The sequence below is a fragment of the Nilaparvata lugens genome, chromosome 13, assembly GCF_014356525.2.
Source record: "Nilaparvata lugens isolate BPH chromosome 13, ASM1435652v1, whole genome shotgun sequence".
NCBI classification, from domain to species: Eukaryota; Metazoa; Arthropoda; class Insecta; order Hemiptera; family Delphacidae; genus Nilaparvata; species Nilaparvata lugens.
In genome coordinates, this window is record NC_052516.1 from 20,976,459 (window position 1) to 20,991,970 (window position 15,512).

The 15,512-nt window shown below is 30.6% G+C and overlaps 2 protein-coding genes across 2 annotated transcripts in view; both read right to left on the reverse strand.

Annotated features, from left to right (window-relative positions):
* Positions 1-703, reverse strand: part of LOC120354113 (FERM, ARHGEF and pleckstrin domain-containing protein 2-like) — a 25,884-nt gene extending 25,181 nt beyond the window's left edge. The window contains 1 exon segment of the mRNA XM_039440385.1: positions 672-703. Within this exon segment, the coding sequence (XP_039296319.1) occupies positions 672-703 (32 nt within the window).
* A 1,163-nt stretch (positions 704-1,866) lies between these two features.
* Positions 1,867-15,512, reverse strand: part of LOC111053467 (FERM, ARHGEF and pleckstrin domain-containing protein 2) — a 49,361-nt gene continuing 35,715 nt past the window's right edge. Inside the window, exons 13-16 of the mRNA XM_039440065.1 lie at positions 13,312-13,404; positions 6,544-6,695; positions 4,618-4,847; positions 1,867-3,423 (exon numbers count right to left, since the gene is read on the reverse strand). Coding sequence (XP_039295999.1) covers positions 4,721-4,847; positions 6,544-6,695; positions 13,312-13,404 — 372 coding nt within the window. The 3' untranslated portion in view covers positions 1,867-3,423; positions 4,618-4,720. The remainder of the gene's footprint in view (positions 3,424-4,617; positions 4,848-6,543; positions 6,696-13,311; positions 13,405-15,512) is intronic.

Consider the following 15,512-nt stretch of genomic DNA (forward strand, 5'->3'; position numbering starts at 1 on the left):
GGTGTTTTTAAAACTTGATACGATATTTCAATAATTTTGAATACTAGATTAGAAAATCGTGGTCCTATTAATTTGTAATAGATATCTGTAATCTTTAAAATCAATTATATAGCATTTACATATTATTGCATCTTGAAAAATATAATTTTAAATATTTTTAAAATGGTGACTATCTTGAAAGAATAGTCACAGTCAATATTACTTTTTATGAAAATAGATTAGTGATTCTCAATCACTGTTATTTAGAATATTCTATTTTAGAAAGTGCACTTGAAAATCTATACTATTACGAAATTATGCAAATTTTTCAATATTAGTTTCTATAAAATTGCTCCCACTATGATTATTATTAACAATGGAATAATATAGTTCGGAACCCACCCAAAATTAGGGTTCACCACCTAAAATGGAGGATTCACAAAATAAAAATTTACTCTCGTTATTCTACATTTTGCTGGGTTGTATCTTAAAAAAGGCGCTTTTGGTTTTTTTAATCTTATTACAGAATAACACTAATATCATTCATTGATTGAAAATAACATCTTCTTAATACGATTGTCTGGCCATTCAAAAATATCATGTTCAAGTACATAAAATTTATATATTTATAAAACCAAGTAAATATTATTAAAGATTGACTTATTTTCAAAAGAAAGTAAGCCAACACTCACAGTAACTTTGGACAATTCACATCATTCAGCATACTAACATAACATGACTTTCTCACATACAAATCATGGAAACGACAAAAATGAGTGAAAGATTATACAAAAATTATTTTTGAGATACTCATAAAATATTGAATGAGTACAATGTTTCTAATTCATAAATAGTGTAATAGTAAAGGTGAGATACAAAATTGTTGTACTTATAAAAATTAGTACAGTAATAATATTTTTTTCAACGAGTAAACGTGAGTGAAATTATAAAATCTTCATGAAATTTAGAAATTGGATCACACTATAAGGGCCCGCCGCTAAATAGACCCACGCTAATCCACGAAAAGCACCCACGCCGTGGCATGTTTTGTAAAGAATTGCTAGGCTTCTCCAGACATCTGTTTAATGATAAATACATTATTAATAATCCACTTGTCAGCTGATTGATTATGAATAATCCTATAGCAATGGTTTACAAAACATCCCACGGCGTGGGTTGCTTTTCGTGGATTAGCATGGGTGGCGTGCCTAAAGAGCTTTCATTATTAATTTAAAATCATTAAATTTCTCATTTTATATTTATTTTTCATAAAATTTATAAAAAAAGAATATTTGAAAAAACTTTACCAACAGTTTATACATTTTTCTATAAGACTTCATTAACATAGTGTGAGCCAACACAACAACATTAAAATCTATAGAATTCTGTAGAAAATCAACAATATTGATAATATAATATTGAATTTTATTCACAAAATTGTCATCAAGAATTGGTGATGAAACAACTAAATTTCAACTAAAATCAAATCTTCGGTATCCTCGTTTCATCCAAGCAGAAATTTTGGAACCTGAAGACATTAAAATATCTGTCATTTACAAGAAATTTAATTATATTACTTAGAAGTTGGAAGCAACTATGAATTGATACATAAAATACATAATACAAATATGGTAATAATTGACACATGTAGAGAATAATAATTTTCGAATTAAATTTAATGTAAGTTAATCATTAGAGTATCACCAATTTAACAATAAGCATAGTGTTAAATAGTGATGATAACATAGTGATACTATTATAGTGGTAGCATTAGGAAGACTTGATTGAATTAGATGAAAAATGCTTGATGAAATAATTCAATGACGAAAAAAATGAATATTAGAATATAATTATGCCAGGATGATAGAGTGCAAGTGTTGTAACCGTAAATGAAGATAATATATCCAATAAAAATGAGTTATTCTTCAAATTAACAAAATTCAGAGCTTGATTGAAGTTTCTAAAAAAAATTGATAGCTACAAGTAAAATTAGCTAAACTATTGTGAAGTTATCAACAAGTCTAACATTGATAATAAAATCTTAACCAAAAAAACAAAAGTAATATCATTAGAAAACTGTTATTAGAATTCCTGACATGGAAATCAATAAATAATATTAATATTCACATCAATATGAATGATGCCTATGATAATTAAAGTATTATTAATAAATTAATTTAGTAATCTCTTGTTAGTTTATTAATATGAAAACTTCATGATAATTTTGATTCAATCAAAACACATAGGAAAAATCTAAATATTGTATGGAATAAAATTAATACTTTACGCAGTCTTTAGGGAAGAGCATACTTCCCTTCAATTAAACAAGAATAAACCATCAAAAATCATTTAACAAGGACAAAATATTACTTGTTATTTGAATAAATAAATGTATATCTAAATTACATTATTATTGAATTGCTTGAGAAGTTTTATTGCTTTATTTTACAAACCATATCCGTGGAGATTTGTTTCTGAATAAATGAATAACTTCTTAGAATGCAAAAAGGATTATCCAATAGTAGAACACTACTAAAGAGATGATAGATTTAAAAAATCGAAAATGTTATCTAAGATAACATTTGAAATTTGTTCTAAAATTTGAATATTTCATTTCCCCCCCCCCTCATACCTCTTGGTTTTTGCCCCCCCCCCCAGTAGTTTAGTGAAATGGCGCCAATGGTGATGAGAAACTGCAAAAACTTTTCGTTGAAATGGAACAGGCCAGAGTCACTCAAGATTTGGTCAAAGAATTCGAAAGGATGGATCAAAAGTTGAATAGAATTCTTACCGAAGTGGAACTGGATAACATGAAGAAAGCTTTCGATTGATCAGAAAGATAGTTCAACAAATAATGTGCAATCTATCAAAACTCTGTTTGAATCTTTCACCGAGTTCTGCAATGTCCTGTCAGGAATGAATGTGATCACAGAAAAATGGAATCAACTTATCAATACTTTAGAAATATTATCGAAGGCATGAAAACGATTAGGTGGCTTGACAATGAAGAAGAAGAGTCCGACTCCACCTGTGGCCACGACATAAAAATTACAAATTTTGAAACAAAAATTGACCATCTATTATCTTTCAAAGATAAAACTAGAAAGAAGAAACCAATTTTGCTATCGCTTGTTGAAGAAGATGATAAAGATGCTGCCCAGGCGATTATCAGTGGGGATTTCTAAAGATCTAGTTGCTTTCATTAAATAATGCAAATTATGTTCTTTGAGTAAACCTGCTCAAAATACCAACTATGGCTATCTTTGCTCTTCTTTTGCATCACAACCTATGGAAAAACTATTCTTAGACTTTGATTATATTCTTTTCTTTCAACCAAGATTGCCAAAATTCACTGGCCTTCATGACCAGCATAGCTTCCTATAGTGCTAAGCCGCTTTATCTGAATAATCTCAAATAAGGTTGGTTACAATACAGCCGGTGATCCTGTAGAAAAAAGAAAACAAAACAAATTTAAAAAATGAAACAAAATCAACAACAAAAAAATGAACATAAGATAGAATCACATAAAGATGAATGAATAGGAGCAAAATTATAAAAAAAAACAAATTTGAGTCGATCTTAACAGTTGATATTGCGGAAATTACAATTAAAATAAAGAACAACATAACTGCTTGAAATTACACCTGCTCTAGTCTAGTACATGGGTTTCCCATAGTTGAGTAGGTTAATTACCGAAAAAATCAATTTATTTATATTTGAAGTAAATTTCATATATTGTATTTTTGAATATTATGTACATTTTATTGATTGATTGCTTGTTTGTATATTAATGGAAATAATATTTATATTTGAAGTAAATTTCATATATTGTATTTTTGAATATTATGTACATTTTATTGATTAGATTGCTTGTTTGTATATTAATGGAAATAATATTTATATTTGAAGTAAATTTCATATATTGTATTTTTGAATATTATGTACATTTTATTGATTAGATTGCTTGTTTGTATATTAATGGAAATAAATTATTATTATTATATCATTATAACTAAAGCGGCTTCTATACAGAGAACAACCTTATCATAGTATAAGGCAACGCAAATTGAGTTGCTCTTTCACAACATACAAAGTTGAGTGGTGAAAAGTGCTAATTTACTGTAAATAGTGATTATTTTACTGAAAAAATCAAATTATAAAGGTTCTACTGTTTAGCTGATTTCTTGTTTCGAGTCATTCTCTACTGTTTGCAAATAATTACTTTAAAAAATCAATCTCAATTTAAAATCTTCATAAACTGTCTTAAATCATTCTTTTTTACAGTGTTTGCAAATTGTGTTTTACAACAAATCTAAAAGCGGATTCTTACTTATCAGTATCAAAGAGAATATTATTCCCATAAGTTCTAACGGGATATTCAATTTTTCTATAAAAGGTACTTACCACACCACTATTATTAAAATAAAATGAAAATATCCAGTACCCTTGTCCCTTTTATATTTTATTTAAAAATAACATTCTAATGGGACAATTCATACTCGCTTAGCCGGACTCAGTGGGAATAGTCCAATCACAACTCATGGAAATTATACTTTAACAGACTCTGATACTGATATGTATGAACTAATTTCAAATAATAATGAAATTATGATTTAAATTTTTCATAAATGATCTCACCGAATCGGCGCAACGACTTGCCGCGACTAAGAGTGGGAGTATTCAAGATGGCGGCGGACTCCTCCTCAAGATGGCGGTGGCGAGGGGGAGAGGAGGACGAATGTCACGCCTCACTCTCGGCCTCCTCCTCCTCTTCCTCCTCCTCCAGCTCGCTGCCGAACTGCCGATTGTTGCCGAAGAAGCGAACTCGACCCGAGTGCTGAGTCGCGCTGCTGATCACCTCCATCCACCTGTCGCCGCCGCCGCAACATTCAAACATCATACAACCAAATTCATTGAAAATGCGAGAGAATTTGAATTAGTTAACAGAAAGGACTGGATAAAATTCATGTAAAATAAGAAGGTAGAACAAATAGTATATTTCGCACCTAGAGCAGAAAATGAGTTTTTTCCGGCTCGAAATCGGTTTTCAAGTCCGAGGCCGTAGGCCGAGGACTAGAAAAGATTGAGAGCCGGAAAAACATTTTTGCCCGTGGTGCAAACGCTATTTTTCGCCACACACAAAAATAAACAATATATATATATATATATAAGAATAGTTGTTTACTAAGCACTTCCGAAAGCAGAAATGGAAAGTGATAGCTCTAGCAAATCTGAGGTAATCTGAATACCAGGAAATTGTCCAAGTATTTTTATTTTTTATTCTGATTTGTCTAAATAACCTAAAAGATGATGTTCAATTATGTGGGAGGTTGAGTTTTTTACTTTTTTATTCTTTCAAATGACAATAAGATGATATTATTATAAATGTTTTAATTATTGAATAATTAACACAAATAATGAAAAGTTTTTTGATCAGCTGTTTTTTGATCACCTTTCTTAGTTCCATTTTAGCGGCTGAAAAGGGTAATCTTTCCGACCTAGGCCGGAAAGAAACCTGTTCTGACGTCAGAGGAGAGTCGTCTGCAAACAATGTCTTTCAGATCTACGTAGGGATTGAAAAACAGCTGCTTTCTGTGCAATGTGGCGAAAAGATTATTTGAATAATTCATTCATTTATTGTATGAAATACTATAATCATAATACAAAATTATGACATTGGAGGAAAAACTAGGCTGAGCCTGTACTATTTCTCTCCAAAAATTTTGATAAAATGTTAATGTTGTCCAAAAGATAAGGTTATGTGATCACACACTGCTTCGTCACTAGATTTTCGGTCCAGGAATGATGATTTAAAATTTTGAATTTTGAATCAGTTCGCAGAGAATAAAGTGGTGGCACACAAGTGCTACAAAAAATAAAATAGAAATGCAGGGTAAAGAAATTAGTAAAGTTCACGCTACCATCGTACACATTTAGACTAGGCACACACCAGTTAGTCAAGACAAGACAAGACATGATCAGACACAATACTTCATATGGTTGCTTATGTCTAATTGCAATGACTAATCAGTGTGTGTTGCGTCATAAGCAACTATGTGAAGTATTGTGTCTGATCATGTCTTGTCTTTTTGTCATTTTGAATCAAACTTCTTTTTTTAATTGAAAGGTGGTTCATATGATACATGATTCCGATACAGGATTTCCAGAGAAAAGGTATGGTGAAAACCGCACATCGATATCTCAAACCTTTCAAATTTATTGTCATTCATTTCTTTTATTATACTATATAAGATGATAGATAGATGGATGGTATATCCATCTATCTATCATCTTCCATACTATAATAAAGGAAAGAACTGGCTTAAACGGGTATACACGTGTGGAGGATAGGAAAATTATGTTTGACGCATCATCACGTCTGAACTACTGGACTGATTTACTTGAAATGCTGCATATAAATTCTTAATCAACCGAGGATTCTTATAGGCCTATTTTCAATTCTTTTAGATTTCATTACGTCAAGTTTTCAGTTTGTCAAGTTTTAAAATAGACCCTTGCGAAGCACGGGTTACCTGCTAGTAAATAAATACAATAAAATCTCACCTGTTGAAAGTATACTCGCTCTCCGCTCTGAAGAAGTAGACATGGTTCTTGAATTGCAGCTTGAACACGTAGTCTTTATGGATTCCATCTTTCTCATTTGGGGTGGATATGGAATAGCCCAGCAGTGGTAGACTGGCCAACGGAGAATCATCCTACAAACAAAATAAATGAATAAATAATACAAATAAGTATTAATTAAATAAGAGTAGGAGGAGTGTAATTTATTATTTGCGTATGTGTTTATGTAAGTTTTTATTCACAAAAGCTTGTGACTTGAATTCCAATAAAACTGTAATGATTTGTAACACCGAATTATTCAGCTTCCCAAATATTACATTATGTTTTTACTTTCCTTGCCCTATTACCATAGGTAAGGAAAGTATTGCTTTCCGAAAAAAATTAAGGTACCCCAATTTCTAAATTTCTATACGTTTCAAGGTCCCCTGAGTCCAAAAAACTGGTTTTTGGGTATTGGTCTGTATGTGTGTGTGTGTGTGTGTGTGTGTGTGTGTGTGTGTGTGTGTGTGTGTGTGTGTGTGTGTGGTGTGTGTGTGTGTGTGGTGTGTGTGTGTGTGTGTGTGTGTGTGCGCGTCTGTGTACACGATATCTCATCTCCCAATTAACGGAATGACTTGAAATTTGGAACTTAAGGTCCTTCCACTATAAGGATCCGACACGAACAATTTCGATCAAATGCAATTCGAGATGGCGGCTAAAATGGCGAAAATGTTGCCAAAAACAGGGTTTTTCGTGATTTTCTCGGAAACGGCTCCAACGATTTTGATCAAATTCATACCTAAAATAGTCATCGATAAGCTCTATCAACTGCCACAAGTCCCATATCTGTAAAAATTTCAGGAGCTCCGCCCCAGCAATGCAGATAGATTCCCAATTATCAGGCTTCAGATACAATTGAAACAAAAAAAAAATCAAGAGGAGTAGATTGAGCATGAAAATCTCTACAACTAATGTTCAGTAACATTTTCACCTAAAATTAAAAATAAGCTTTAAATTCGAGAAAATGTGATTATTCAATTGCAAATTATTGTTGATTCTATTAAATCATTCACTATGAAGAGATAGCAGACCTCATCATGTGTGTCTCCAGCGTTATTGCCCTGTCACCAGCTGGCTCAAATCTTTGAATAGTAGACTTGTGATGCGCGGGAACACTAGCGTCAGGTGATCAATTTTCATAACGGCAAGGAAAGTTGTGTGAGTGCGCCGTCACACCAGATTTTTATCTATAGTAAAAGGGCAAGGAAAGTATTGCTTTCCGAAAAAAATTAAAGTACACCATTTTCTCAATTTCTATACGTTTCAAGGTCCCCTGAGTCCAAAAAAGTGGTTTTTGGGTATTGTCTCTATGTGTGTGTGTATGAGTGTATGTGTATCTGTGTACACGATATCTCATTTCCCAATTAACGGAATGACTTGAAATTTGGAAGTTGAGGTCCTTACAATATAAGGATCCGATACGTACAATTTCGATCAAATGCAATTCTAGATGGCGGGTAAAATGGCAAAAATTATATCAAAAACATGGTTTACGCGATTTTCTCGAAAACGGCTCCAACGATTTTGATCAAATTTATACCTAAAATAGTCATTGATAAGCTCTATCAACTGCCACAAGTCCCATATCTGTAAAAATTCCAGGAGCTCCACCCCATCTGTGCAAAGTTTGAGTTTAGATTCCCAAATCATCAGGCTTCAGATACAATTTAAAGAAAAAATTTCAAGTGGAAAAGATTGAGCATGGAAATCTCTACAATTAATGTTCAGTAACATTTTTACCTAAAATTCGAGAAAATGTTATTATTTCAATTGCAAACTGTTGGCAACTGTTGATTCTATTAAATCATTCACTATGAAGAGATAGCAGACTTCGTGTGTCTCCAGCGTTATTGTCCTGTCACCAGCTAGCTTGGATCTCTGAATAGTAGACTTGAGATGCGCGTGAACACTAGCGTCCATAAACCATAGTTGGCAAGGTATTTTTATTTTTTTTTCCAGCACACCACATCATTTAGCATATTGCTTTTTGTTGAGTTTATTTTCATTGTAGCTGTTATTGAAATTGTTTTGTTGTAATTTGTTATCTTTTTGTTTGTGTGTGTTAAAAATAGATTGAATTATGTCAAAAAAATATCAAAACAATTTTTGTACTTAATGGGTGACATTTCTACCAGTTTCAGCGTTCAACTTGTAGAAAGTTGAAAGTACTGGTTAAATTATCAAAGTACGCAGAAGATGAGTCCAATGCCTTGAAAAGCGTCCGGACTCATAGTGAATACCACAATTCCATATAAGTATAAGTATAGTTAATCATATATAGCAATATTGTAAATGATGAATAGATTAAATGCCGTTGTAAAAGTGAAACAATGATACTGGTTGGATAAAACACAACATTTTAATATTCTATAATATTGTTATTTTATGAGTAGGCTATAACGTTGAGTACACCCAAGGTAGGCCTACATTGTATTCTAGGTACATTGAGTACACCTATAAAATCAATATTGATTATATGGCTATTATAATCGTGGGATACATTCTTATTTGTTATAGGGAATGAAATACAGTACAGTATCAATTATTATTAATTCAAGAATATTTTCATAGGGGATACTGAATTATTCTTGAAACTATTCAGTATTTACATCAACAAGAAATTACGCATACTGTATTTAAAAAATGGGAATTGAACTTAGATTATATTAAGACCTGGTAGATTTTAATGGCGATTAAATCAGTTTTTGAACTATTTTTAACGACACTACAAACTAATATCTTTGAATATTAGTTATAAGTACTGTATGCGGTTTTGCATTTTGCAAGTATTCACCGTAGAACGCTTTCGGATTTTTAGAATCCATTCTTAACACTGAGAATGTATTCTAAAATGTAATTATATATTTACAATAAATATATATTTATGTCTAAATATATTTTAGAGCTGTGAATAACAAATAGTGAGTAGGTTTTTGATTTTGTATTCAAATTTTTTAAATAAGTGCAATATTTCTAAAGTTTTTAATTTATTGTGATTCATTTAGAGTATAAAATCAACCTTCAAAATTCAAAATTTTAAATCATCATTTCTGGACCGAAAATCAAGTGACGAAGCAGTGTGTGACTATATAACCTTATCTTTTGGACAACATTAACATTTTATCAAAACTTTTTGGAGAGAAATAGTACAGGCCTAGTTTTCCTCCAATGTCATAATTGTATTATGATAATAGTATTTTATACAATAAATAAATAAATAAATAAAAATAAATAAAAATTCTCAGTGTTGAGAATGGATTCTAAAAATCTGAAAGCGCTCCACAAGTGAGTACTAGTTTTAATAACTAATATTCAAAGATATTAGACTGTATTGTCATTAAAAATAGTTCAAAAACGGATTATTACTTGCAGTTCGTCATGGATAGTGAAATAGATGGGTGATCAAATGTCACGAGAACCAATTAGAGAAGTCTTCTTTTCAAAGAAGCTTTTTCTGATTGATTTTCACGGCATTTAATCCCTGTTTTTGTTTGTGCAACCGGGCCAAAGCGGGTTTGATCGAGTTCAGTTGATCAGGGAAAATACCTAGAATTATTGTAGGAGATATCTGTGAAATTATGTGTAATGAACAGTCACTTAAAAGTTACATTATTGCATCAAATGAGACACAATTATTGATGCTCAACAATAGAAACCTTCAAGACTAAACTATTTTAAAATCATCTACATTTAAAAATTTTACTTTTTCCTATATTATATAACCCATAGAGCTGATTTTTCTTGAATTGGGAAGTCAAACAACTTACATGCAAAATAGAATGTAAGTTTTAAAATAGTTTAGTCTTGAAGGTTTCTATTGTTGAGCATCAATAATTGTGTCTCATTTGATGCAATAATGTAACTTTTAAGTGACTGTTCATTACACATAATTTCACAGATATCTCCTACAATAATTCTAGGTATTTTCCCTGATCAACTGAACTCGATCAAACCCGCTTTGGCCCGGTTAATTAAGAGAAATAAACAAATCACACATACACCAATCAACCCACTCTAGAATAATTTGCCAAATTCCTCCATGCAAAGCCATACCTTCATTTGTCCAGTATGACCACTGGTTGTAGCCCAATTAAAAAGCAATATCATTTCTAAAATATCTAAAATCATGTTTGGATTACTACTACACCAATAATACTTTCAAACTACAAGCATATTATTAAGGCAAATAATTTAAATAGAGAATAAAAAGCTTAAATAAAGCGAAGAATATATCAGAGCTAGTAACTACCAAGATGCATTTGTTAGTAGATTTTTGAAGAATTGTAAGTTTTTGAGAAATTTTTAAATGAACATGAAAAATGATTGAGTGAAAATGGAACTGATGACTTGTGATAATTATATTATACAAATGAATACATTGAAATAGTGAGAGAGAGAAATTTTGGATTGAATATAAATCTTTTGAAAATGATGAGAGTAACAATGATGAGGAACGCATATGCTCAGAAAATATATAACACGGTAAATTATTACCTAAATATAATTCTTTGTAATTTTCAACTAGTTTTATATTAAATCAGCATGATAAATAAATAGGAAACGAATAGCAGATCAATTTCTAGTCTTATCTTACTTAAATCAGATCAATTTCTTTCTTATCTTCATCCTGAGTTTAGTTACTGGTGGAATAAAGATACAGATTTCTTGATACCTTGATTTTGAAAGTTTTTGAGATTACAACATAATCATCTTAAACATAAGAAAATTAATTGTATCATTTTCATCATTAAACTAGCATACTAACCATACTGAAAGGATTGATCAGTTATAATTGAAATTAGTATTTTTGTATTGGGTAGAAATATTTTTTCATTATCTTCAAACTGATTGTTTTACAGTTGGCTATAATTTCACCTTCACTCATACTATTTATAAATAAATAATCTTATTTCGTATCTATTTGATTAAAGAATTATTTTATTTTCTTGCTACCTTCAACTGATTATTATTGATAAATACATGATTATTACGCACAATAATTATTTAAGGGATTTATTTCAATACAGCAGGAATTCACCCCTCTTTAAAACCAAACCTCATGTTATATCAACTCCCAGTAACGGTTGAACAAAAGCGGATTACATTTTAACCGTGATTAATTCCACGAGAGCCATCAGAGAAGCCGTATTTTCAAAAACACCTTCTCTGAATGGTTCTCGTAATGTTAATCACAGTCAAAATTTAACCGACTTTTGTGCAACCGGGCCCCAGTGTCACAAACATGTGCTACCTTAATAGTATTTCTGATGTGAACATTAACATAGAATTCCACACAACCATATCAACATCTGAGCGTTGTAATAACTCAGTTTACACACACCGAAGCACACAACAATATTAACAACAGAACATCCAGGAAATTAGCATACAAACCGCAGCTGCCTTTTTCCAAATATTTTTCTTCAACAGTCAACCAATTCTTTAATGAATCCTAATCATTTTTACTGTGGAATGCACTTTAATTGCAACTACTCTAATATATGGAACACCATAGTTACGTTAGTCAACCTTTGTGAAATTTAAATTTTTGCTAGATTAAATTTCGACTTCTATGAAATTAAAATTTTTTTTTTTTACAACTTCGTAGTTGTATTATTTCTTCCTTGCTATTCTATATTCTTGTAATTTTTGGTGACTCAATTGTATTGGATTTTTTTTATCTTGATTCATTGATCCCAATTCGAAAGATAATGTATTGATTCCTTTTCCTAATTGATTGTATATATTATTATTTTATACATCACAGTATATTCCTTTTCAACTAATATAATGTCGAAAGTGTTTTAGAAACAAAAATAAATTAATTATAATTTTTCTTTCTTTAGATGTACTTGTTTGTTGTATAATTAAGTAGATTTGAAATTCTGTTGAATTTTGTAACAATCACGTAAGTTACTTGTCAAATGAATTTAGTTTTAGTAAGTAGAGGCATTCGGTAGGCTACTTGTAAAAGGAACACTGACAGAGTTTAGTCGACTTACCACCAACTGAAAACTATTCTATGAAAATAAAAAACGATACTCGACAATCGTTTTTCATCAGAAATTTATGTTTTATATTTTCTTTAAAACTGATATTATTCAAGAACCAGTTGACATAATTATTCATTTCTTCAATAATACAAAAATTCATTAAAATTATTGTTATCATTCAATCATTCAATTATCTCACAATATGATGCAGTCTATTATGCGATGTTTATATCTATGATAACAATTAAGAAAATGATTCTTCGAATCTTAGGACTTGCAAAAAAAACTTCAGGAGAATAGCACACAAATGTACACTAAATACGGCGAGAAAATTAATAGCACATAATAGAGTACTAGTATCAAATTATATACATATCCTACTATAGGATGAACGATTTTTTTTAGAAAATTGAATTATAAAAAAAGATAAAATGAATATAAGATAGCGGTATGTAAATTTACGGCACGGTTTGAATTAGACTACCAACTAATCATACAAAGTGAAGGTTTTTTTTTACAAAAAATAATTGATGGAAAAACAGATTATACAGGATGAACGAATATTTTACAAAACTCGAGAGAGAAAACAGATAACATAGACGTAAATACGAAGCTAGAAATATATTTACATTAACAGAGTGGTACGATACGATGCGAATATAGATAGACAAGGATAGTGAGAGTAGAAAAGAAGAAAGAAAGAAAGAAGGAGACTTACACTTTTAACGTATTTTGTAAAAAATTGTTGAATAGGAGTCTGCTTTCCGATTGGTCCGGGTAAGGAAGGAGGAGGCTCCGTTTGAATCTGCAACTGGCATCAAGAAGACGTTCTAACCCACACAAAACCCTCTCAACTCAACCAATCATTCAATGAATCACAACTGATTCAAATGAGATAGTATTGCAATTGCTAGTGAAAAAGTACTGGAAGATTTCCTTTTAATAGATTAATATTGACTGATTTAATCTGATAGAATATTGTTAAAAAGTACTAAAGTTCACTCAACCAATCAGCCAATGGATCACAACTGATTCAAATGAAATAGTATTGCAATTGCCAGAAAAAAGTACTGGAAGATTTCCTTTTAATAAATTAATATTGACTGATTCAATCTGATAAGAGTTGTTAAAAAGTACTAAAGTTCAATCAACCAATCACCTAATGAATCATAACTGATTCAAATGAGATTGTATTGCAATTGCCAGTAAAAAAGTACTGGAAGATTCTTGTTAAATAGATAAATACTGACTGATTCAACCTTATAAACTTATAAAAGAGTTGATAAAAAGTACTAAAGCTCACTCAACCATTCATCCAATGGATCACAACTGATTAAATGTGATAGTATTGCGATTGCCAGTAAATCCAGTACTGCCAGATTGCCAGTAGTACTGGAAGATTTTCGTTGAATAGATTAAAATTGACTGATTCAATCTGATAAAACAGTTGTTAAAAAGTACTAAAATTCACTCAACAAGTGATTCACAACTAATTCAAATGAAATAGTGTTGCAATTGCCAGTTAAAAAGTACTGGAGGATTTTCGTTGAATAGATTAATATTGACTGATTCAATCTGATAAAAGTACTAAAGCTCACTCAACCAATCATCCAATGAATCACAACTTATTCAAATGAGATACTAGTATTAGTATTGCAATTGCCAGTAAAAAAGTACTGGAAGATTTTCTTTGAATAAATTAAAATTGATTGATTCAATCTGATAAAAGAGTTGTTAAAAAGTATTAAAATTCACTCGAACAATGATTCACAACTGATTCAAATGAAATAGTATTGCAATTGCCAGTTAATAAGTACTGGAAAATTTTCTTCGAATAGTTTAATATTGACTGATTCAATCTGATAAAAGATTGTTAAAAAGTACTAAAGCTCACTCAACCAATCATCCAATGGATCACAACTGATTCAAATGAGATATTATTGCAATTGCCAGTAAAAAGGTAATGTAAGATTTTCTTCGAATAGTTTAATATTGACTGATTCAATCTGATGAAAGAGTTTTTAAAAAGTACTAAGATGAGTACTTGTTGATTACTTTTTGTATTTACTTGTTAACAAGTACTAAGATGATTCTCGTCAACGAGTTATTTACATTCATTCTTATTGAAAAAAATAGAAAATTGTTCACTAGGCCCCATAATTTGTCAATAGCTTACTAAATCTCGAAGCTTATCAAAGTGAAGTGAAAAGCAGGTTGAATTTGAGTCGTAGAGGAGGTTCAAGCCCACAAACACTTGATTCCAGAAATTAATTTGAAGATAGTGATTCTATCTTCAAAATCAACAACAGTTCTTGAAACAATGAACCTCTTTATAAATAAATACTACGATAAAAAGTTTATAGGTGGATTCCACTTGATATTCATTAATTATTAAAGAAAAAAGATTTCATCTTATACTAAAACCAAGATTACTTGATTTCACTTAGTTTCTCCACTTTTGGTAATCATACACTGCTTTGGATATTATTTAACGTTCAGTAGAGGCAGTGAAATCATGATCAAATGTAAAAAAGAATCTGTGGAAAAAACAAGATGATACGCATTTTTCTTTGAGCCACAGCAATTGGCTAATATTAGTTAATAATTTATTTTACTTGTAATTTAAATTGATTTCCAAGAAATGAATGTCATTTTTGGTTTAATTTTTTAAACATACTTGCACCTAGAAAAAAAAACCATTAAATCATATTTAAAACGTTTCTTTTTTACAGGCAATGAACAGTTCAATGAGGGAGCTTCATTGAATCAACCACATTTCCTGTGGTAAAAACGAAGGATCATTGATACAAGTTTTAAAGAAAAGAACCACACCGGATAGTGTAGTTCTTTCACTAAGTTTGTTCTACTAATCCGGAATCAATGCGATAAGAAATTACATCTTATAACCTTTAAACCACT